At 50.0% G+C, this 24,091-nt stretch overlaps 2 protein-coding genes across 5 annotated transcripts in view; one reads left to right on the forward strand and one right to left on the reverse strand.

Moving 5' to 3' along the window:
• Positions 1 to 3,138: 3,138 nt before the first annotated feature.
• PRXL2A (peroxiredoxin like 2A) lies at positions 3,139 to 22,782 on the reverse strand. 4 transcript variants are annotated; one of them, XM_031461056.1, is made up of 6 exons: positions 22,583 to 22,782; positions 11,763 to 11,925; positions 10,764 to 10,855; positions 7,526 to 7,666; positions 6,790 to 6,954; positions 3,139 to 3,892 (listed from the first exon to the last, which is right to left on the reverse strand). In XM_031461056.1, the coding sequence occupies exons 2-6, from the start codon at positions 11,905 to 11,907 to the stop codon at positions 3,779 to 3,781; spliced, it is 657 nt and encodes a 218-aa protein (XP_031316916.1). In that variant the 5' UTR covers positions 11,908 to 11,925; positions 22,583 to 22,782; the 3' UTR covers positions 3,139 to 3,778. The 4 variants fall into 4 exon arrangements, with proteins under 4 accessions (XP_031316916.1, XP_031316912.1, XP_064344059.1 ...); XM_031461052.2 differs by having other exon boundaries at positions 11,763 to 11,942; positions 22,583 to 22,776; XM_064487989.1 differs by lacking the exon at positions 22,583 to 22,782 and adding an exon at positions 17,816 to 17,833.
• Positions 22,183 to 24,091, forward strand: part of DYDC1 (DPY30 domain containing 1) — a 43,241-nt gene continuing 41,332 nt past the window's right edge. The window contains exon 1 of the mRNA XM_064487990.1: positions 22,183 to 22,265. The gene's annotated coding sequence lies outside the window, so the exon portion shown is untranslated. The remainder of the gene's footprint in view (positions 22,266 to 24,091) is intronic.

The following is a 24,091-nucleotide window of genomic DNA, read 5'->3' on the forward strand; positions in this document are numbered from 1 at the left end:
AACCAGGTTGAGAAATTGATTTGCAAACTAAGTTCCCACTTCTCCAATCTTTGGCCGTTGAATAAAGCTTGTGCTGCTCTGGTACCATCATTGGTTTCCTTATTGGCTGTGCGAATCCAAGCAGAAAAAGTGACTAGGTCTACCTGGGAAGAAACATGTCCTTGAAAGTTCCTTCCCCAAATCCAGGGATCCCTCCCACAATCATCCTTTATGGTCATTCCTTAAAAAGCCAGCGAACCAACCCCCAAACAAACCTTTAAACCTAGAAGGGATTTGAGGGGTTAAACCAGAACAAGACAACGTTTCCTTCCCCTTCTCTCCCTAAGCATAGTTTAATATACACTTGCCTACTTGCCCCATGGGACATTAGCAATTGCAAATGGAGGGAAGGTAGCCAGGGCTGAGGAGAAATGCTCAGTCTGGACCTTCTGATTTCCTTTGCACTCACGACCCCCTACAGACTCTTCCCTACAGCTCACCTTCATACCTCCCTTCACCCCCCCACCTCCCAGTGGTGTTCCTAGCCATGGGAAAAGAGAGATAAAGTAGCCTGAAGCCTCCTCCCCACCCCCAGTAAAATTGTTTCATTTAATATTAAAATAGTCATCCTTGTGAAAAGGGTGCTGCTTTTTGAGAATTCTGTATTGGGGAAGAGAACACAGAATCAGGTAAACAATACGGACCAGACTCCCCTCTGTTCTCCCATGCTTACTACTTACTTTCCCTCTGGCTACCTCTTGGTTCAAAGGCTTGATCCTGCCTTAAATGACCTCTTTACCCTGTACACTTACCCAAATCTCCTCCACTTTTAAGGTTCAGTTCCAACCCAGGCTCCCCCTATATCCATGTCCACACCATCCCTGACCTTTGCCATCCAAAGACAATTTTCCAAAATGCATCAGAGATTACCAGGGTCAGCCTGGTTCTGGGTAAGTTCTCTTAAGGGGTGAACACTGGCCTTCTAGTCTTGACACTAAATTATTTTAGGATGATCCTCAACCTTGGATGCATGTTGAAATCACCCAGGAGCTTTAAGAAATATTGTTGCCTCTGTCCCATCCCTGAGATTCTGATTTAAGGGGTCTGGGGGTGTGGCCAAGGTATCAGAATTTTGTTTAAACCTCCTCAGGTGATTCTACTTTGCTTCCAAACTGAGAACCATCGGCTTTCTCATAAGGACTCTTTCTTGCATTCTCATGGTAGTTTGAATTATTATGGATTCTCGACTAGTTTACCAACCTGCTATTGTTTGTCAAAGGCTGCTGAAGCTTCCAGCCCAAAGTCCACAGATATTAACGTGTTTGATTTGTAGGGTCCTTTAGATTTTTGCTTCTCAACATGTGATCCACAGACCAGTAGAACAGCATCATCACCAGGAGCTTGTTAGAATTGCAGGAACTCATGCCTCACCCCAGTCTTGAGAACTGTAAAACTTTCAGTACAAATTATTTTGTCCAATTCCCACACTAGGAGACTTAAACAAACACTAGCATAGTTTTTAGCACTCAAGGCTGTTTCCTGGGAAGATCCGGCCCCCTGAGTCCTTGCCTGGGAAAGCTCTGGGCAGCCAAAAGAATTTACCCTTTGTTCTAGTCAAACACCTGACCAGAGGCCTCTGACCTCCCTTTTCTTGGGGCTTTTACTTTAAAAAACAAAATTTACAATTGTAAATCCTTTCTCTGTCCCTTTGAGATGTATGTATATCTCCTGAAACCTAGGACTGTCTTTAAGCTCAAGAACCTGGGAACATCCCTTTGAAATGTCCTCAGCAAGACTGATGGGGCTCCATCTCCCAGTCTCTGTGGGAGGGCTGACGCCTAACTTGAGCGAGCCAGTTTAGCAAACACAGACAGACGGCCTGATCACAGTGACCCATCCCTCCACCCGCTTTTTGTAATTTTCTACTTCTCTGGCTTTGCTCAAGCACTTCCTTGTCCCCCCTCCCACTCCTTCATTTTCCCTTTACAATTCCAGTCACCTTTGTACACAGCCCAGCTGAACTCAGTTCGAAACTGAGGCCTTTCCTCTACTATAGCAGTTCCTGAGCAAAACCTGTCTTCACTGCCTTTAACTAGTATTTGGTTTTCTTTGACCATCTCCATTTTAACAAGATCCTCAGGTGATTTGCATGTATGTGAAAGTTGGAGAAGCACTGTCTCATATTTGTCATTCCCTCAATGACTTCTAATAAACAGCCCCAAATGGTAGGCAGGAATTATCATGCCCATTTCCCCAGTGCAAGGTGAGGGTCGGAGCTTTGCTCAGTCACACAGTTAAACCAGAACTCGAACCCACCTCATGACTCAGTCTGGTGGTCTTTTCATAAATGCCATGCTAATGCATGTGAGAACCCAGGAGAGGAAGAGCTAGTGAAGGAGATCACAGTAAGGTTCCTCTCTCTGCATCCACTGCTGCGATGTCCTTGCAGGCTCTGCTCTTTCTTGGTTGTGGGAGAATTGTTTCAGAATCAAGTGTCTTCTAGGTACCAAAGAATTCTCACCTGAGTTATCCTATCAGGAGCTGAGGTCCCAGAGATCACAGCTGCTGGGGGATGAGTCACTGTATTGACCCCATCAAATACTAAATCATGTTGCCTTCAAGTTGGCGGAAGCCCAGTGCTTCACGGGCCTGTGCACACGCCACACAGCCGCCACTGTATGACGTCAGGCCAGTCCTGGTCTTAGTCCTAAACCAGCACCCCTACTCACTCTGCCCACCAGTGCCGACCCTCCTACCTTCCCAGCTTTACCTCCAACCTGTCTTCATTCTTGCCTCCATGGATAAACACTGACTGCCCTCCTCCTGGCTGCTCTGGTCCCTTGGGTAAATACAGTGATTTCCCCTTATCTATGGTTTTGCTTTTCACGATTTTAGTTACCTGCGGTCAACGGCCACCTGAATATATTAAATGGTAAATTCCAGAAAAAAACAATTCATAAGTTTTAAATTGCACGCTGTTCTGAGTAGTGTGATGAAATCTCACGCCGTCCCTCTCTGTCCTGTCCGGGATCCCCAAAACCTCGTAGATCACTGGAACCAGAGGAATTCCTCCCCACAACCTACCCCATATGCGTGGAGAATACCGATTTCTCATGTTCGGTGTCTTTGGCACCAATGAGTTAATAAATTCAGCCATCATTATGGTAAATATTTTATTGTTAGTTTTATCAGAAAAACTTGTATATATAGGCGACTTATGATGCATACTTTTATTAGAGCCACAGATGATCATTTCTTCCAGAAAACAAACCTCTGGGGTTAGAATGGGAGACAATGAAAAAATTACATTTCACTTTATAATTTACCTTTATCAAGCCATCTGAAGCACATCAATTCCTTTATATGAGTATTACTTTAACATTATAAAACAAGTCATTCATTGAAAACACAAGAAAAACCTTATATTCTTAATCTTCAGGTCAATCATCAATTTTTCTTAGATATTTGAAGACATGAAAATAAAAATCATTTCAAATAACAGCACTGAAACACTGCATATGGTAGCAATGAGGTGCAGTGGTCAACATTAAGCCTCAGATTTTCCAGGTTTTAGCTGAAATAAGCATCTCTAGTTCTTAGATTTCTATCAGTCCTGTTTGGGGGCCAGTTTCCCTTATCCGGCCTGAACAGAGTAAATGTTAAAATATGTTAATCATCTCTACTAAAGATACGGCATAAATGGGTTTCTAACTCCTTAGGGACTGGAGTGGAAACACAACACATCTCATGCACACAGGTGAGGGCCCTGGTTGTCCCTGAGCTGGGCAGTCTCACGCAATCATTTTTTCTCTGAGGCTGAAGTCTGTGGTTTGATCCTCCTAGCAGCTTCCAGGACAGAATCTGGGTTTACTTTGTCTCCAAATTCTTTCTCTCGGTGCTCGAGAAGAATACCCTGAAGGGAAACAAGAGGGAACATCAGTTCTCAGTGTGAGTCGTTCACTCCTGAGACAGACCCTGAGCACCAGCTGTCCGTCAAGCCCCCTGCTTGGGCAGCAGGGAACAGAGATCCGAACCAGGCCTGGCTCTGCCCTGGAGGAGTTCGGGAGATCAGGGAGGCTCCCTCGCACTATTTGGACTGTACAAGCAGCACTTTGGGAGCAGGAAATCAGGAGTGATTAATATAACAGGGTGACTAGGGAAGGCTTCACAGATGATGAAGCATGGACGTATGTAACCAGGATGTCTAAGGTGGAGGTGCAGGTGAAAGAACAAGCAGCAGCTTACATAGAAAAGCCTGAAGGGGTGGAAGTGGAGGTCCGAGGTCAGACCTTGGCAGGCACTGAGTGGCCACCTAGAGAGGGAGAATATTCCTCCTTCTCTTCACTCAGTTCCCTCCCTTTTACCTTGACCCACCTACATATATGGCGTCTCCTTCAAAATCAGGTCGAGAAATTGATTTGCAAATTAAGTTCCCACTTCTCCATTCTTTGGCCGTTCAATAAAGCATGTGCTTTATGTTAGTTTATGTTATGTTAGTTTTCCTAAGAAACTGGAGGCTGCTCACTTTACCATGAAGCAAAATGCACTAAGACACAGTACACTCCAAGTACCCTAGAGTGGTAAAAAAATATAAAATGTGCTTGAAATCAACATCAAGGAATCCTTGTTAAAGAGTTCCTTAACACATGATGTCTAGGAATTCAAACTGAATTAAAAAAATATAGCCATCTGTAAGCATGTTCATTGTACCACTGTTTATAAAGACTTAAAAAAAAAACCTAACAAGGCCCACCACACTGTGGTGACTACAGGAAAGCAGATCAGGAAACTGAATTTATTTGCTCAGTAGAGCAGTTTGCAGACATTAAAACCTCTGAGGAAGAAAGTATGATGAATGACATGGCTAAATGTTCACGATATGGTGCTAAATGAAAAAAGAACACCTAGTTTAGTAAGATACCACTTTCTAAGAAAACAAAACAAAAGGCCTCTCAGTGCAGCTCTGTTCTAATGGGCTGTCCCTGGTAACTGAGCTTATAGAATGGCTCTCCCCACCTTTTCCATTTTCAAATTTCCTATGTTGAAAACACATCACTTCTTTAAAGTAAATATATTTTAAAGATTATTATTACAAAGGAATCCCTACTGGGGGTTGCAAAAGCTTTACTCTCAAGAAACACAGAGGTAAGTCCTGAAGCTGGGCCAGCTCAGGGCACCTTCCACCAGGAAGGAAGAGGGCAGGGGATCCAGGGAGCACCAACAAAGTCAAACAACACACCTAGCAACACCAGAAGCCAACTGGCTCGGCTTGCTCAGCCCGTGAACACCGGTGAGTCAGTGCCCGGCAAGAGGAGGCTGGCAGGTAAGCCGAGCCCTGCCCCGGGGGCTGAGCAAAGGCAGAGGTAGGAAGGGGGAAAGAATCCCAGGGCCCAGAGTGGGAAGAGGCTGAGGGCTTCTCTGAGGAAGTGGCCTGCCCAAGTGCAAGGACATCTGGAAGGGGTCTTTTGGAGCCAACTCCCCAGAGGGGCGATGAGCAAGGGAAGGGCAGGGTCTCTAGAACAGGACGAGTCTGCGTGCCTGAGATTCATTTCCGTTGTGTCACTTACTAGCTGTGTATCTTTGGCTGACTTATTTCCTATCTCTAGGCCCATTTCCTTACGTGTATATGAGAATAAAAATACCTAGCATTCCAGATAGGTTGTAAAGAAGACGTAAGATCATGTATACGAGCACCTGGCACAAGGCAGGCACTCACTGGCAGCCATTCTCATTAAGACATTTTGGTAGATTTACCCGAAAGTGAGCAAATAGGTTTATGTTACATCAGACACCAATTCGTGCTAGACTCTAATACAGACAAGCAATAGCAGATACCAAGGTTTAAAAGGAAGAGACTCAAAATGCAGCTTAAAACTGAAGGCTTTCTATTCCACTAGCTTTATTCTTTTGCAATTGGGAAAAATATGCAGTTATCAGTTTCAGCAGCAAGCCCCACCAGGCAAACCAATCCTGTCTTCTTACTGACGGGGCCGAGTGTTAGCATCATCATGCCTGAGGCTCGCAAAGACAGGCTTAGGAGTCAGACTATGAGTCTCTGGGTCCTCCTGCCAGCCCCTCGAGCCTGTATCCCCTGTACCTGTCCTTGCTCTGTGCCCATCCAGCCTCTGTGGGCACCACCCTGAGTCTGCGTGGATCATCCACCCACCCACCTGCCTCCTGGGCCCACAGAGACCTCATCTCCACACCTTCCTCTAGGCCCCCATGCCAACTCTGGATCCCCATGGCCAGGGCCCAAAACAGTGAGTCAGCAGAGAAGTCTGCCACCTCTCCAGAGGCAGCCCTGCCACCAAGACCCCCTTGGGGAAAGCCCGCCTCCCACCACCACTCCCTCCTACTCCCCACACAAGGCTTGCTTCCATTCCTTCTCTCCTCACTCTTCTCTGCTGTTCATTCTCGATGACTGGGAACACTGCAAGGGAGTAATTCTTGAAAGGATGAAGACTACGTTTTTGTTCGAGTACAGAACTTGACATCAGAAAACCCAGGTGCAGGCCCCCGCAGTGCCACTGAGGAGCTCCTTGGTGCGGTCACTCGCCCCTCATCCCAAGTTACTCACCTGCAGACTCAGATATGTCACAATGTGACTGTGATGAGGGAGGCGACTTGCATGTGAGGTGTGGGGAGAGCAGGCGTGTGATAAATTATTTTCCCCTCCCTTCCCCTTCCTCTTGTTCCCGGGCTCTCTGGAAGGAAGGCTGGGAGACCCCAAGTAGGGAAGTCGCCACCCTCCACCCCACACACACCAGGGTCTTGTGCTCACAGACCCCCAAGTGAACACTAGGAATTTACCTGCTTTCCTGGTCCCACCACAAAAACTCCCCCAAGGATGAAGCCCTCGCCTTCCAGGTTTCCAGAGAAGCCTCCACTCCAGGCGCGGAAGAAGTTGTACCAGACCCCCAGACGGACAAATCCCATGAACATCATCTTCCGCCTTTGGGGACCATAGAACTTTTTCTGTAGGAGCGAGAAAGACGGACCCCTTATGAGCAGCCTGTATGCCTGCCTTCCCCGGGGAGGTAAGTTTCCTAACGGGGCATTTGTCTTCAGACAAAGACCCAAAGCCTGCTGGTTCGCGTCCTCCCCCACCCAACACACACTGCTCCCACCCAGGAGCACACTCGACCGCCAGAGCTAAACAGAACCCTGCAGCTGGCAACGCTGACTCTCATCTCTTGCTACAGACATACATGGCCCTTGACAGAGTGGTAACAGTCCTACGTTCTGCAGAAGTGAGTAGAGGGGAAAGAAGTAACAGCTGCAAAGAATTAAGGGGCGGGGGAGCCCGATGGAGTTTTCAGCTATTCCCTACGCTCCCACCCACCCCCCAGGTCGCAGTCAGGAAGGGCTCAAGTAAGAACTGAAGGACAGCTTTTAAGTGTTCACTTGTGCTCTGCTCAGAGGGCTGAGGAAGCCCCTGCAAGTTCAGGGCAGCTGAAAGGGAGGGAGGCTCCAGTTCTGGGCCAGACACACTCTGGTCCACCGAACTCCCAGAGCTCTGTGTCCGACAGGCTCACGGCACACGTACCTGCTCGTCGAGGAAGATTTCTCCCTTGAAATAAGGCTGGAAGTCCCTCACTTCAGTCCTGACCTGCTCCTTCACCACTGCATAGAGGGGGACGCCCAGCTCGTCCAACCTGGGCTTCAGGGAAGACAGGTCCGCGGCCTCCTGCAGAAGACCGGGCGCGTCAGGGGCACGGACTCCAGCTCTGCAGCCAACCCACACCCTCCTTCCCACAGGCCCAGAGCGTGGCTGGCACCGAATGCAGAAGACCAGATGTGATGAAATGCGGGGGGACAATTAAGGCCTGTGTAGCCCAGCAGAAGACTGTCCCCACTGGGCACTAGGCCTCAGGATAGGGTGTCGCTCCTGTCCACAGAGGGAAGGAGAGGCTGGCCTCCTGTTACAGATGTCCTAATCATGGCCTCGGAAGCATCTGATAACCAAGAGCTTGCACGCAGATCCGATCCCCCCACTCCTAGCCACAGCCCTTCTCTCCTCGTCTCCCAGCCCCTCCCCTGCACTACAGCAAACCATCACAGGGGTGGTCAGACGAACTTCACTTAGGCCTTGTGAACAGCTGCCTCTACACCTCTGCTCAACTGGCTCCCCACCCCCATTGCAATAACCTTTTCCAGCTCAAATCCTACCCTCTAGAAAGGGACCCCTGTTCTAGAAAGTTCTCTGTGGCTAGCCCAGCCTGGAGTAAAGGTCTGATCCTCTGTGTGTATCCAATCTTTCCTGCTTGGTGACATTTTCTGTACTGAGCCCAGTGGGTTCTACTAAGTCGAGCTTTGTCCCTTAAGTCCCCAAATGTGTCCCAGAGTTAGAAACTGCCTTCCATGTCTTGTATCCCTCGGTGCCTAGCTCATGGCTGGGTATACAGAAGGTACTAGGTACCAGGGGAAAGACTGGAAGGTGAAGGTGGTCCATGGGGAGGCTGCAGCTGAGCTGATGAAGACAGACATCCCTGACTCTCAGGAACTGCGTGCTGGGTGAACAAACAGAGCTGCAGGTGTCAGGGGATGTTAAGAACATCGATGTTAAGAACAAAATCCTTTTTCACATTTGGTATCACAATTAAAGAAGTAGCAGGAAATCCTTATGAAAAGCAGCCTACTCACCTCCAACACAAATACACTGCTCTATGGTGGCAACTGCATTTAATTTTTCATTTATTTTCTAGAACCATGAAAGGATAGCTAATGAAGCACAATTCATTATAATGCATTTGTCAAGAGGCTCAGCAAGTGACAAACTGCCCTAGAGCAGAGAGGACCACCTGTGGTCAAGGCCACCTGCGTGTGAGAGGAAAGGTTTTACTCACGTTTACGGGGCTTTTTACTCTGCAAGTGTGAAATGGAAACTGAGTCACATGCCTCCTCCCTGGGCCACTCAAAATAACGCTGACTGCCCTCCCTCCATCCATCCTGTCAGAAATGTCAGTTTCCATAAAATGCTCTACCAGGGCCCAGAAAACAGGTTGTCATTAGAGCAGCTGTTCCTAGAACCTTTCAGGTGTAAATGGCCTTGAGAAATTGTCACAACAGGCTTCCATCTCGGTATTTGGAGGCATCACAGATTGGAATCAAAAGCCCTGATTTTAAACGTCACCTCCTGTGGCAGGCAGAGGAAGTGACATCCGAAGCCTAGGAACCTGTGAACGTGTTTTGTTACATGGGACGGGGGGATTAAGGCAGCGGATGAAATTTAGGTTGCTAAGCATCTGATCTTAAAGGAGGTCATCCAGTATTACCTGGGTGGTCCCAATGTCACAAGGGTCCCTCACTGTGGGAGAGGAAAGCGGAAGAGTCAGTGTCACAGTGACACAATGTGAGGAAGCCCTGACCAGCCATTGCTGGCTTTAAAATTGGAGGACCAACTGGACTATGGCCAAGGAATGCAGATGGCCTCTACAAGCTGGAAAAGACACAGAGATCATTTACCCAGTGGAGCCTTCAGAAGGATTACAGCCCTGCTGATACCTTGATTTTAGCTCAATGAGACCCATTTCAGAATTCTGACCCATTTCAGAATTCTTAAGAATAAGTTAGCGTTATTCAAAGCCACTGAATAAGTGATCACATATTACAGTTGCAACTGGAAATTAATACACATCCCACAGTGACGTGACACTGTCCGCACCTCTGTGCCTCAGTTTCCTCCTCTGTAAAAGGAGACTAACAAGAAGAAGCTGTATTTTCCAGAGATACAGTGGGGAGCCAAAGAGTGAGCAGCGTGTAAGGTACCCTCGGGCATCATGCTATGCAAGCAGATTTGCTGCCGGCCCAACCACACGAGCAGGAGGGAGCTCAGCGAGGCTGAAAGGAAATGACTCAGGGTGAGGGAAGAGGGATGGCAACTTGGACAGGCTAAGGCCACAACTTGAAAAGCAAAGTTATCTTAAGGTCAGGAGTAGTGTCCGTTCTCAGTTCTGCCCTAGGCAAGGCAGTGACCTCAGAACCTGGGTTTTCTCCTACTGACTGTATGACCACGAGGTCACCAAAATACTCCTGTCCTCAGTTTACCTTTATATAAAGTGAAAAGGCTGGACCCTGCCTTCCCAGACAAGCTTTCTCACTTACTGAACAGACGACAGTGGCCTCCTTTTGAGCGGCCAACCTGGGGGCTGCCCAGTTAGTGAGCCCCAACTGCACCCACACTACTGTCATGACTGAAGTCCACTGAGCTATAGATCCGATGCCAAGAGCACAGTGAGACAGCAGAGCCACCACGTGCCAACGTGCGGCTCTCAGCCGTCCAGCAGGGATGCTGGGCTCCCCGAGAAGAGGCAGTCAGGCAGGTCCGTTCTAACAGTGTGGCCAGTACTTCCCCGTGTGCTGTATGTAAGCACCACAGGCGAGGCTGACCGTGCCTGTACCAGTAACAATCCAGACACTCCATTTCAGTCAGCAAACCCCCGTGCTGAGAATCAGGAGTGTGGAATTGGACCTGGTCTCATCCTTGGTTAAATGAGAAGACAGTCGTAGCACAAGAGAGAAAGGCCTTGGGAGGACGAAAGGAAACTCAAGTGTGTTGCTAACCCCAGGATATGGGGAGTTGTTAAATAAACAGACAGAGAATTAGACCAAAACCAAAACAAAACAAAACAAAACAAAACACAAACACCTAGAGCAAATGACAGAATGGGCCACTGTTGATCGAAGGCTAAAGTGAGCCCACAGGCCCTTGGTCCTGGCTGGAAATGCACCAGTCCCCAACTGCTAGGATCCCTCTCTCTGAACAGATCCTCGGATGTACTCACCTCTCGACAGAGGAAGCAGCCTGGCCTCCGCACAGCCATAATCACAGCTCCATTCTTTTCCCAGAGCTCCTTTGCTTTGAAAGTCCTTGGTTCTGAGGAGAAGAAAAGGGAATTCAGTATCATTTCCTTCCAGCCCAGCCCCAACCTCTAAACAGCTTATAAACAGCACCGGGCCTAACAGAGGACGTGGACAGCTATTTCGTATGTGGGAAACGGCAACTAGGAAACACAGCCAAGGAATTTTCGTCCTTTGAGGAAAATGAACAGAGTGTAAGGATCCTACTGTACAACCCAAAGGCCCCTCCCCCATAAAAATCTAGTTGCAAACTTGAACATCCCAAACTGGAGTAGTTCTGAAAATTAGAAAACTATTTTGCTGGTATCAATGGACTTTGTAACAACATCCTTTCGGGCAGATACACGGCTAAAACATGATAGCGATCTTGCACTTTGGCCAAGAAAACCCCAAGTCTTAAAAAAGTAGTCAAAGAAATTAGGTCAACAGAAATTTTTTTTTAAAATTTAACCCGAATATGTTAACTGCAATATTATCATTGGGGAGGAATTGGTCACAGTGTTTCTCAAACTTACTTGACTCGGGAGCTCCTTTTTTTGAAGCTCCAGGAGCTGGAATTCCCTAGAACACACTCTGGAAGGTTTGGTTGAGTAAACAGTGCTACATTATCACTAAATACTATGGGACAATTATCCTAACAGAGAAACAACAAGAGAAAATAGAAAATGCTTTTGACAAGAAAAAGCTAAAATGTAAAATATCAAGTACACCAAGATCACAACGACCTATTATTGTGTGCTTACCTGGAAAAGAACGTGCAAAAAATAACAATGATTATTGTGTTAGGGTAATTGAATCATCAGTAATTTTGAAAGTTATATTGCTTTTTCAACTAAAAAGAGAGAGAGCTATTTTAGAAAGAAAAATAAATAAGTGAGCTTGCATCCCAGCGCCCTGGAAAAGTACTGGGGGTCACTGCTTACCCTTCTCCAGTGTTTTCAGGTCTATATCCTCCAGATACTCCAGCGCGGCTTCCTGGGGCTTGGACAGAAATACGTCCGTGTTGGCCAGGAGCAGTGCCACGGCGGCAGCCCCGATGGCCCCCGCACCAATGGACCACATTCCCATGGTGAAGAAACTTGGATCCTGGAGGAAAGACATTTCTGGGGATTGAGAGGAAGGAAGAAGACGTTACCGCTCCCACACGATGGCTGGACTCTGATCTCCCGGCCAAGGCTCTGGTTGGGTGGCCAACCAGGAGGCCAGAGGCAAAGGGAGGGGACCAACAGCGTCAGAGATGCGGCTGGACAACGGCTGCTACCTAAGCACTACAAGTGCTGGGGAGGAGAGGGGTAGGGACAACACACACGGAGAGGAGATTCTTGCCCCAGGGAGCTCACAAGCGAGTCAGGAATGATGACAGAGAAGTGACAGCTTCCCTTGCTGCTCCCTCTCCTGTGCCCAAGGCTGTAGCCTCCCAGCTCTGTGGAGCTCCTCCAGGCTGGTCCTCTGGCACCAGACCACCTCCCCCTGCCCCTCCTTGTCAATGCCTGCTTCTCCCTCACAGTCCCTGGGGAGGGGGCGGCTTTCTCCTCTGTGATTAGGTTACCGAGAGCGCCAATCACCCTGTCCTGTTACCCTATCCTTCCTCCTCTCCGTGAAGCCCTCAGACACAGTGACCAGACCCTGTTCATCCAGCCCCGAGACAGTGACCAGTGGGGCCTCAATCGAGCTGGTCAGGCAATCTCAGTACGTCTCTCCCAGCTGAGAATACCTTTACTTTTACTCATTATATGAGTTAAACAGGCTCACAGTAAAAACAAAACAAAAAACAAAACCCAAAAAGCAGCAGTACAGAAAACCACAGTCCACAAGAAAGCAAGTGTCTGCTAAACATCCACCACCTGTTTATACAGTTTAATAGAGATGGCCACTATTAAATGCAAGTGTCTACTCTGACATTTTTTCCCCATGAACAGAACTACACAGCTGCCTGTCCAATGAACAGGAGTAGAGACTGAGGGTAAGTGCCATGGAAGAGAAAGCACGGTGTAAGTGTGTCTGCTGCAGAGGGCCAGGCAAAGGCGTCTCCTCGGGCAGGGGACCAGACAGGTCCCACAGCATCCAGCCTCATTCCCGGGTCATGCGCACGGGCTGCACTGAGGCTTCCTCTAGTTGGGAAGCCTCGTGCTCCTTGGTGGGGGCTCCTGGAAGCAGCTTACCCCTGGAACAGCAGTAGGTACCCTATCCAGCCCTCTTTTCCTGACAACCACTTACAATACCTATCTTTCAATTTGATGCCCACAATCTGACTTATACCAGAGCCTGCCTAAGAACCTGCATGATTCTGTGTGTGGAGATCAGCAGGTAAATACCTGGGGGGGGGGTGTCCCATCTAACCCCAACCCCCCAACCAAAGACTTAACTCTCCCCTGCAGGACTTAACTAGGGAGAGGATTTTTCCAAGATTAGGCAAAGGCCCAGAAATCCACGTGTCACTGCCAAGGAGAGGGGCTGTGAGGGGGCCACTGTCACGAGGTGGGGCTGGGAGTAGCCTGGTGGTGATGACTCTGGGAAGAAAAGGGTAGGTCTGCCTAGTTTTAGGCCATCCTGGGAAGTTCAGCTTTGAGAAATAGAAGGGAACTTCCAGGCAGGGGGTGTGGGATGTTCGGTGGGAATGACCAGGTGAAAACAGCCTTAAAGAAAGAGGAATTTGGCCTCTGTAGGCTAGGGAAGAGAAGAGAGAAGGGGAGGCTGGTGTGTGCGCTGGGGGACAGGGGAGCTGGGAGAGAAGAGTTCTCATAACCTCACTGTTCAAAACGTGCTCCCCCGGGCTGGCGGCACTGGCATCATGGAGAACTGCAGGATTCCCAGCCTTACCTCAGAACTAAGGAATCACAACCCGCATTTTAATCAGATCCGGCAGGCAATTCCCAGGCACATTAAAGTCTGAGAAGCATTGTCTTAGAACAAAGTCAGGTTTTGTGCTTGGTTGGCTATAAACCACAGAACAAAGGACAGCCACGAGGGCAGGCTGGCCTTGGAGAGCTGGGCCTTCCTCAAGGGCCAGCCTCTGTTCCCTCAGCTCACTGTGGGAGGCCAGCCACAGTGGCAGTGAGTCAAAACCCAGGACACACTCCACGGCTCTGCCTGAATGTCCTACCTCATTCGTGCTGCTCAAGACTCAAAGGCACCTCCAGGGCTCTTCCCGGATGCTCTGCCTACACCGACTCCCACCCACCAGAGGTGATTATTTACCCCCACCTGTGTCCACATCACACCCATGATCCTTCTGATGTGTTCAACACACTGATTTGGACCTACTTTCCAGTTTTCTCTCCTTTGAGTCTGTTCCTCAGTTTATCTCTGAATCCCCTGTATCCGCCCTGAATCCCAGCACAGTGCCTGTTTGTAGTCCACAGTGAGTTCTCCATGAACGTGTGCTGAAATGAATTCAACAAGATTGAGTGATGAAAATAATGACTTATGGAGGACTGAAGTGCGTGAGCTAAGCAGGAATAACATTCCACAGATTGGCGTCCAATTCTTTTACGCAGCAGTTACACATTACTGGATTACAGTTCACAGAACAAAATCAGGAGGAAAACTGTAGCTCTCACCTGCCTGCTGTAAACAGGAGAGTCCCCAGACTGCAACAATTTCTGTCTCTTTATGCACTTTCAGTACCTCCCTGGACTCCTAACATGTGTGCATGATTCAGGCGCACACGGCGCGCTCCCTGATCACAGATCTGATAATGTTCCTGCATCAGTTCGCAAAGGCCACCTTACGAAGCTCCCAGAAGGACTGGCTTCAACTCCTGGGACACATCGCTGCACTTCAGGAAGTCCAGGGACTCTGACAGTCAGCTCCAATCCTTCCCACACACCGCTGCTGCTCTTGGAGGCAAACAGACTCCATCTCCCCGCTGCCCGTCAGCAGTGAGCACAAGGGAATCAGACTCACCGAGACTCAACATGGATTTCCAAACACTTATTCGGCACTGACCTGTTCAATAAATGGCAATTTGGGAGGACATAACGCTAAATGATAAACAGTCCTCAAGGAGATGCAGGCCTAGTACACAGAACAAAAATTCAAGTGGAAAGGCGGGGCAATACCTTGGGCAAGGTATGAAGACGGAGTGATGGCAGTGCAGGGGCGAGAACCAGATGTGCCTGGGCTGGGCAGCCACAGAGGCACCCAAAGGAAAACAGCTCTGGAGCAGGCATAGGACTCAGAGCGCAGATGCAAGAGCTGGGCAGCCTGGGCTCAGTAAGCCTGCAAAACAGTGGGCTGGCTGAGGGTGAATGTCCCAAAGGCCCCCGATTCTCTTTCTCGAGTTCATGAGCTGGAATACGAGATGTGGGCTTCCAAACTCCCAGGAGCACTGTGCAGCACCCCACCTCCAGCCTCACCTCCAGCAGTGATCCGCAAAGCGTGAGCACAGAGTCACACCCTTAGGGAGTTGGCCCCGAAGCACTAAGATGTGAGAGCCTTCGATATCAGCACCAGAGTCGACAAGCAAGCCTCTCCATGAATTTATGTTCCCAGTGGGCCTCTAACTGCTGGCTCTTCTGCCGGTGGGAAGCAGTGAAAATTGACTTCTGGAAACACCTAGAGAGGGTGCAGATCCAGCCTCTCAGCTAAAAAGCCCCCCTGAGCTACAAAGCAATTCCCATCCAGGCCTGTCTCAGAGCACATACCACGCAACTTGCTGCACAGCGAGAGCTGGCGCTGAATCCTGAATCACAGCTAATCCCGCCCACAGGAAAGGGCCGGAGGTAGTGGGAACCTTAATGTCCATGTGGAACAATGCACTTTCACATGGGCCACCAAGGCTACTAACTGGAGAGACAAGGAGGCCAGTAAACCAGCATTCACTTAGTGCCGCCCAAGATGCGTGGCTTAATTTCATTAAGTCTTATGCTGCAGATGTTATCCTGTTACACAGCTGACAACACTGCCGTTCAGAGGAGTTCAGTGCCTTCTCCAGTGTCACAGAGCCAGCAGGCAGCGGTGCTGCAACCTGGACCCAGATCACTAGGATCCAGAGCTGGTGGTCTACCATCACACCTTGCTTCCCAACACGTTTGTTGGTGGGTTTTTGGAGGTCAAGGGGCAGGATCCTTTTTATCTTAAAGAGAATTTTAAAAGATCAACTCTTTTTTTTTTTTTTTCAGTCATCACATACAGTCAGACCATGTTTACCCTAAAGGAAATGTACCATCTGACAGATGTCCCTTCTCACCCCCACCCCCCTTCTGTTAGGGAAGGGGTCACTTTCTCTGAAAGATAATAGCAAGGCTGTTTACAGAAGAGCCAGCCCACACCTGACATGGCCCCAATATCGGGTTCCCCACTGTGGGGCTTATCTGATCCGGCCTCTCCCACGGTAAGAAGGGGAAGCACGATAAGGCCACAAACAACAGCTGTGGCAGCTCAGAGTGGCAGCGCTGGTCTGGGATGAGCGGGCGGGAGGAGACCCAGCCGGGCTCCTGAGGCCCAGCTGGCTTGATCCCTCCCTCAGGCTCGTTTTCCTCAACTCCAAAATGATGGGGCTGGACAAGGTGAACGGTAAAGCTTCCGAAGCATCCCAGTGACATCGTGGGATTCTATCAACAACCCTCGGTTCCTCATCATAACACTCCCCCAACCCCCTCCCCTCCATTTCTATTCCCAGAGTGTTCCTTCCCCACTACCCAGAGCTTCACAGGGCACCTCCCCTCTCCCACATGGTCCCTTCTCCCCAGCCTCAGGCTGTTCAAACCTGGGAACCAGGCACTCACCATCCACAGCGTGCACACCCCAGCTTCTGCTGACGGCAAGGCTGACCCACTGGGAGCAGGCGGGGAGCAGGCGGCAGGGGAAGGCTAGAGGCGGGGCTCTGGAATCCCGCCTATGACCCTAAGCTCACTCACTCCATAGGCAGGACCAGGCCACCCAGAAACCCTGGGGCTCCTTCAGCTGCCAATAGTCAATCTCCAGAAAACATCAATATGGACAGCTGCCAGGACCCCCTAGCCCTTCAAAAAGTTGAGCAAATGTTGAGTCATTTGCAGTCATGCAGATTATAACATTTATCAAGTGCCAACAGACTCCCTCTCTGCCTTCCAGTGCAAACTAATGAAGCGAAGCCCTTAACGCAGCCCTTAACGCAGCCCACGGGTCACACTAACTGAAATCGAAGGAAAATGTTCCTTTCCCCATGGCCGCTTGTGTAACAGAGAGGAACAAACCTGACTCCATATTAGATCTATTCCTTTAGCTCTAACCCTTGTGCTCTGTTGCCTGTGCTGAGTCATGCTGGCTCTGCACCTTTGTGAAAGAATGTTGCCTATAGCCTAAAATATATGGGATAGCCCTGGTCTTAAGGCTCTCGCCTTTAAAAAGTTGCAGAACAGGAAATAACCATTATCTTTTGGAGTTTTATAGACCTGGGTGGACAGCTGCAAGAGGAAAGAATTCCTGCACCAAGAAGTTTGCGGCAACCCTCCCCTTTTAGTATAAAAGCAGCCTGAATTCTAACTTGGGTGAGATGGTTGTTTAGGACACTAGTCTACCATCGTCTGTATCTGCTGGCTTTCCGAATAAAGTCGCTATTTCTTGCCCCAACAGCTTGTCTCTCGATTTATTGGCCTGTCAGTGAGCAATACAAGCTTGGACTTGGTAACACTCGTACAACCCGCTCCCTTGCCCCATCCTCCACCCCACACCGCTGAGGACCCTCACCTGCTGTCTATTCTTTACCTTCCCTTCTTCTCCTGACACTTCAAGACTCCTCTCAAGCCACACTCCCTCCTCACCTATGGCTTGCATCTCACCCACCACCTTGGTCTTCATTTCTGGGTTCCTACTGCTGCTCCTGATGCAAAGTTCCCAGCTGGGGGTTCAATAGGTTATCTCTGTTGCATCATGAGGAAAACCAGTCTCTGATAAAATCAGGTTCTCTCCCGGAGCTCTCTTCCCCTAGCTCAGTGAATGACACAAGCATGGAGCCAACTGCTCAAGCCAGAAACTGAGAGTCACGACTTACTCTTTGTTCTCCTTGCTGCCCGTAGGAAATCAGTCAGGAAGTTCTGTCCGTCCTGTGAAACGAGTTTGCGACCCACCTTCTTCTCGGCCTGACTGCTGCTGTCCACGCCCAAGCCCCTATCACTTTGTACCGGGCCCATCTCGGTCCCGGCAGAACTGAGCGTGGCGGCTCCACTCAGGTCCTCTTCCACTTACTCTCCGTGCTGCAGCCAGAGTGGTCGTCACGCACCCCGGCCTGACCACATCCTTCGCTTGCTCTCAGACCCTCACCAGCATCGAACTCCTCAGCACGCCGCCGGGGCCCTTCGCAGCTCAGCTCCAGGTCACCGTTCTGGCCTCACCCTGGCCACTTCAGCACCCTGGCCAGGCCACTCGATGTGCGTGGAAATGCAACAGGTTTTGCTGGGCATCCACACTGTTGCTCGTGCTGTTTCCTTTAGCCAGAATGCCCTCCCCACCCATGCCAACTAGGTAAAGGACAAGCACATTTAACACCTTCCCTCCAGAGCCTTTCCAGAAAGCCCCGACAATTCTCCCTCACCTCTGGTTAGATAGTGTGCATGTATGGGCAGACACACACACACCTTTGCACACTGCACAAGCAAAGAGACTTCGTGTATTTAGTTATTTACATGTCTGTCTACACAATACGGTGGAGCAATCTAAGGGCAGGGGCTGTTGCCTTATTCACTCCTGCCAATTCAGCGTTTAACACAAATCCTGGCAACTAGCAGACATTAAGTGTCTCAGTGAAATGACCTGAATTTTACTCTTTAAACTTTAAAGGCAGAGCTGGAACTAATTTGTAGCTGGTTTGACCTTAAAGAAAGCACTCAAGCCTGGGGCTTAGGTGACCTTGGGTTGGGTCCCAGCTCCACTGCTCACTGGCAGGGTGACCTGATACAGGCTATGAAGACACTCTGGACCTGGGTCTCCTCATCTGAACAGAGGAAGGAACCAGAATGTCTACGAGGTTGTCTCAGTTCTGGCAACCAAAGACCCTGAAGTATCGCATGTTGGCAACCCCAGGGTTCTGACCTCAAGAAAGCCACGGGGACACCTGCCATGGCTGCCCTCCTGCTGGGTGTGTGCAGTCTCACACCCTCTGCTTCCCCAGGCCTAATTCTGCCTGTTGAAGGAGCTACCCCTGGGCAGGAACTGATAAAGTCTAAATAAAACAAAGTATCAGCACTGAGTGGTTAATTCATGCCCCAAACAAGTAGAGACAGCATCATATGCTAAACGTTAAGAGGACACCTGCCCAGCCAAGCCCCACCCAGGGAATCCTCCCTCCTCAGAATGAGCTGGCTTGAGGCGGAGGTAGGGCAGAGGGAAGAAACGGGTGCTGAGGGAGACAAAAGGGACTAGGAGCGTCCACGGGCTTCCCTGCCTCTGGGAACGAGGCTAGAAAGGATGCTTCATCTTTTCTCTGCTCGCCTCTATTCCTCTCTTCTTCCCTCAGAGCTCTAGTTCAGCCCCTCCTTCACCGAGTAAAAGAGGAAACTAAGGGCCAGGGATGGGGCCAGCTAGTCCAAGGTCCCTTGTGGGGAGGACTGGTCAGCGGCTGTGCTGGGACTCAGGTCTCCCAACTGCCGGGCCCCGGCTATTTATCCTACACTGGACACTCCTGCTGAGGCTGGAACAGTGTGGGGGTCAGGGCTCAGGAAGGGGGTCTGCAGGTCCTCAAGTCTGCTCACTGGCCTAAGGAAGGATAAAAGGAAAACTGCTCCTGAAAAGAGCCCGGGAAATTTGGAAATCAAGTCCAGTGCTTCATGAGCAGTTTATAATTCAAATAGAAATGTTTTCTTAAGGGTCACACTGCCCATTCTCAGCTGAGAAGCCATTCCGTATCTCTCCTCCCCACAGCAGCAAGGTCCTGTCAATCCTGGATGAGAAAGAGACAGTCTTGAAAATGGTAATTTAGCAGCCTGGTGACACGGGCACCCAGAGCAGTAGGGGATGTGCTCCCACCCACCTTGTCGTCAAGCACTGTGGAGCTGGACAGCTGCAAGGAGCGCTCACCCCATCTGGTTCATCTCCAATTTCCTGCCCTGCTCTTTGGGGTGACCACCTGCCTAACTCTGGCCCGGGGTCCTCCTAGATGCCAGATTCAGAAAGTTCTCAGCAGATGCTGAAAGCCGGACAAGAGGACGTAATCAGCTACTGGGAAACAGACACATTGCCGAGCATGAGGGATGTGAGGACTGGGAGACGGCCTTTCCTCCGCTCAGTTACCCTGAGGCTACAGAGCCGCCCAGAATGCCTGGGCGCTCTACCCCTTGCTTGCGCAGCCTCCTGTCTGGGCTCCAAATATCTGCTCTCTCAAGTTCCATGAGTGTGGGTGGGAAGGCAAGGGCAATACCACAGGAGACACTGGGCTTCAGGACAAAACTCCTGGGTTCTCACTCTGACTCTGAGAAGTCATCTTGTCCTTCTGGACCCCAGTGTTGTATTCTTAAAAATAAGGGTACTTTGTGGGGAGAGGGTATAGCTCAGTGGTAAAGCTCATGCTTAGCATGCATGAGGTCTTAGGTTCAATCCCCAGTACCTCCATTAAAAAAATTAAAAACAAATAAATAGATAAATTTAAAAACCGAATTACCCCCCCCTCAAAAACCCCAAAACCAACAAACAAAAAAGGCACTTTTGAGGGCTGCAGGAAGAATACGTGAGAAGAGCAATGTGGAAAGCACCTCAGAATTGAATGGCAGCACCACCTCTTCTCTGTAGGGCTCAGATTCACTCATTCTCCTGTGAGGGCAGGACATCTGAAGCAGAATGGACACAAAACACCGAACAACTGCTCCAACTGTCACTGGAGACCTGCCTCCTGGGTGGAGGCTCTAGGTCTGGAGGGAACCCTGGCTTTTCTAGGAGGCCTAACTGCCCACCCCACAACGCATGCTCCATGCATTCCTTCTGCAGCCCGCCAGCAGCAGAGGAGGCACAGAGCCCTGCCCAGCTGTAATCTCCCTGTGCCAGAGGCCACGGAGCTCAGGGGTGAGGCTGGCTCCCTCACAGTGCCTCCAAACAGTTCTTGCCACACATGCCTCCACAGAGGAGATTTGGAGTGCCTCTGCTCAACATTGCACAAAAAGACAAGCACCCAGTTGGCAGGAGAACTGCCTTATTTCTGGGACACTGACAGAGCCCCAGAATTCCAGTCCTCACCAAACTTCCCAAGCACCATTTAAGTAACAGACGCAGATAAGATAATCATAAGAAATGTCACTGTACCACTCAGGAACAACGCATAAGATCTCAACTAAAGGGCCTGACCTTATAAAAGAGGGCAATACAGGAAGGGCACACCAAGAGTAACTAAAACCTAACTCAAATTCCTACAAGCCGTTAAGAATCTGGACAAGGAACTGTTTCTGCATCAGTGAAAGAGGAATGATCCCCAAACTACAAAAGGTAACCTACACAGTTGTAAGAATCAAAGGATTTAACATGTAGGTGGTGCTTTGTAAGCTACCTTACAAAGAGTGCCACAATTCAAGATATAATTCTTACTCATTTCCAGATTAGTCAATGATTGCCCCCAAAATGTACATGAAATGGAGGGTTTCTGATGACTGGGTATATTCCAAGGGGTCAGGGTTTCTGAATCCCAATTCTCAGTGTCCAGGACTGGGCTGGAGCAGGAGCATCAGAGACTATGCAAGCTGGCACCCTGACAATGCTTTTCAACATAAATCCAAAGTAATTATTTTTGTTTTTTAATCATCTGCCAAGTTTAAAGGAATGTAAAGGAAAATACAGTAAAATAATAATAAAAAAAAAACTAAACCGAGGGGTAGGGAATTGGGCTGTGGAAATAGCCTGGTGTGGTATGGAAAAGACACCCAAAGTCAGCTGGGACCTTAACTCCAGGTCAGCTTCTGGCCTCCCGGGGAGTGCGGTCTTTGTAGAATCCTGGCCAGACTGGGCCTTAACCATCTTCTTTGTCTCCTTCAGCTCTGATTCCTGCACCAACCTTGATGAGAGATTGTCTGATCGGTGCCATGTTCGTCTTTTCATACCCAGAAGTCAGCACTATGTATCTTTTTTTTTTTTAATTTTAATTTTTGTCAGTGGAGGTACTGGGGATTGAACCCAAGACCTCGTGCAAGCTAAATACGCGCTCTACCACCAAACTATTACACTCCTCCAGCACAATGTTTTAAAACGTACACTTGGGCTTTTTCCAAAGTGTCAGGGGGTTGTAACCTTTGAGGGAGGGAGGCAAAGCAGGTGCCTCTGAGATGATGAAAAAAGTGAGAAATCGCAGCCCCACAAAACACCGGACTAAGCAAGCACAAAGCCCAAGGCCCTCGGCCTCCACCTGCACATCGCCAGCTGCTCTGTCTGCCACTCCCTCCCCCCGCCCACCCTGCGCTCGGCACCGCGGGACGGCCACGCATGAGCAGAGTCCCTTTCTCAGTTCTTTGTCTCAACAATCCAGGCAGGTAGGTGCCATCAGCCTCCTTCAAAACCCGGGGGCGGGGAAGAGAGGTGTTCTTCGCCACTCAGATCAGCGCGGATCCCGGCCCCGGGTCTTCTGACCGCAAATGCGGAGTTTTTTTTCCGGGAGCGCGGGCGCTGGGGCGAGGGAGGTCGGGGCCGCCTCGGGCTCCGCAGGTGCGGCCGCGCCCCACCGGCTGGGAAGGAGCTCCACGCGGCCTCCGGAGCCGCCCGAGGGGCGGACCTAACCAGCCCGGCATCGAGCCAACCCGCGCGCGCGCCTACCGGCCCTGCTCGCCCCGCCCTGCCTCAGTTTCCTCACCTGCCTTCGCAGAGGTCACGTGCGTGACTCGCAGAGCCCTGCGCGCCGCACGAACGGCTCGCTCGTCCCTCCCGCCCGCCTCCTCTCGCGCCCGACGCCGGGGTCTGGCGGACCAAACCCTCCCCGGCCCCAGGGGTCCCGGGGTGGCCCCCGCGCCTGCGCACGATCGCGCCTGCGCCGCCCGCCGCGCCACTCCCACGTGACCCCGCCCCACCCACAGTGGCTCGGTGCCAGACCTGCTTTGGCGCTGTCGCCGGCTCAGAACTCGCGGCCAGCTCTCTGCGGCTCTTGCGGCCAGGGCCGTTCGCATGCGGTCCCTCGTGCTCACAGCTCTAGCTTCTCTCAGTCCTTTAGCAAGTGGTGACCCTAGACTCCTGAGTCATTCGTTAGGAGCGCCTTGTGGAGCAAAAGGAGGCTCCCTACCGCTCTGCTTCAATCTGGAAGTCCTGTAGCCAAGGACAGTCCCCTTTCAGTTCTCAGCGAGTTTTTGAGCAGTTATTTTTGGATGGCTTTTTCTGAGTTTTTTTTTTGGGGGGGTTGGCATAGGGAGGGGCAATCTTTAGGATCGACGCATTCAGGTGAGTGTCCCTTAAAGCTTTAGGAACAAATGCAGAATCGCCAGCCTCTGACCCCATTCCCCATCCTCTTTCACCCCCCAATGCTGGCCATTTAGTGGAGGGTGGTGAGTGGCGGCCTGGAGCACTGGTTCCTGGGATGTTGCATGACTTCACAGATTCTGAAGTCGGGATCTAGTTTGACCCACATCGTTCATCCATCCAGTCATTCATTTACCCCTCATATGTTAAGTGTCCACACTCTTTCATAAAAATAGATGATTGAGGGGAACACCTTTTCTGAGACAGGAGGAACTGATTCACATAAAATATTACTGGGACAAGTGTTTGATCAGTCACAGAGCAGTGTGCAGTGAAATAGCAAAGCGAAGCTGACACAACCACTGGTCAGAGGTGGTGATCTGCCTGTGAGTGGCTCTCCTGGCAACTGCCTAGTGGTGTACAAAGTCCAAAGGCTTCTCTGATTCACCTTCCTGACCTCCCAGTTGGATGCCAGTTTCCTTGTAAATGTATGGACCAATAGAATCCATTCAGGAGGTCTCTTCTTAACCAGATTGTGATTTCCTTTGCCACACCTCCAGGACCCCAGGGCCAGCGTGAGGTGCACTGGGGACGTGTTGTGAAAGAGAGGGTGTTTCTAGATTGGAGGTGAGAGTGATCAGTTTGAGTGATCATGCAGGCTTCTTGCAGGAGTAGATGTTTGATTTGAAGGCCTGAAAATATTTGGTATCATTTGGTACAATGTGGGTGTAAGTCATAAGAAGACAATTTACCTCCAGAGAACCTTTTTTACTCCTGCTTAATTCCTTCTTACCCCGTGAAGAGGAGGGGGAAGAAGGCTTATTCTAGCCATCCTGAAATAGGATATTTGGCCAACAATGAGGAAGATTGCAGGAAGAAGGGCCACTTAGAACAAAACAGGAAGCCATTTCCT

Source organism: Camelus dromedarius, chromosome 8 (genome assembly GCF_036321535.1).
Source record: "Camelus dromedarius isolate mCamDro1 chromosome 8, mCamDro1.pat, whole genome shotgun sequence".
NCBI classification, from domain to species: Eukaryota; Metazoa; Chordata; class Mammalia; order Artiodactyla; family Camelidae; genus Camelus; species Camelus dromedarius.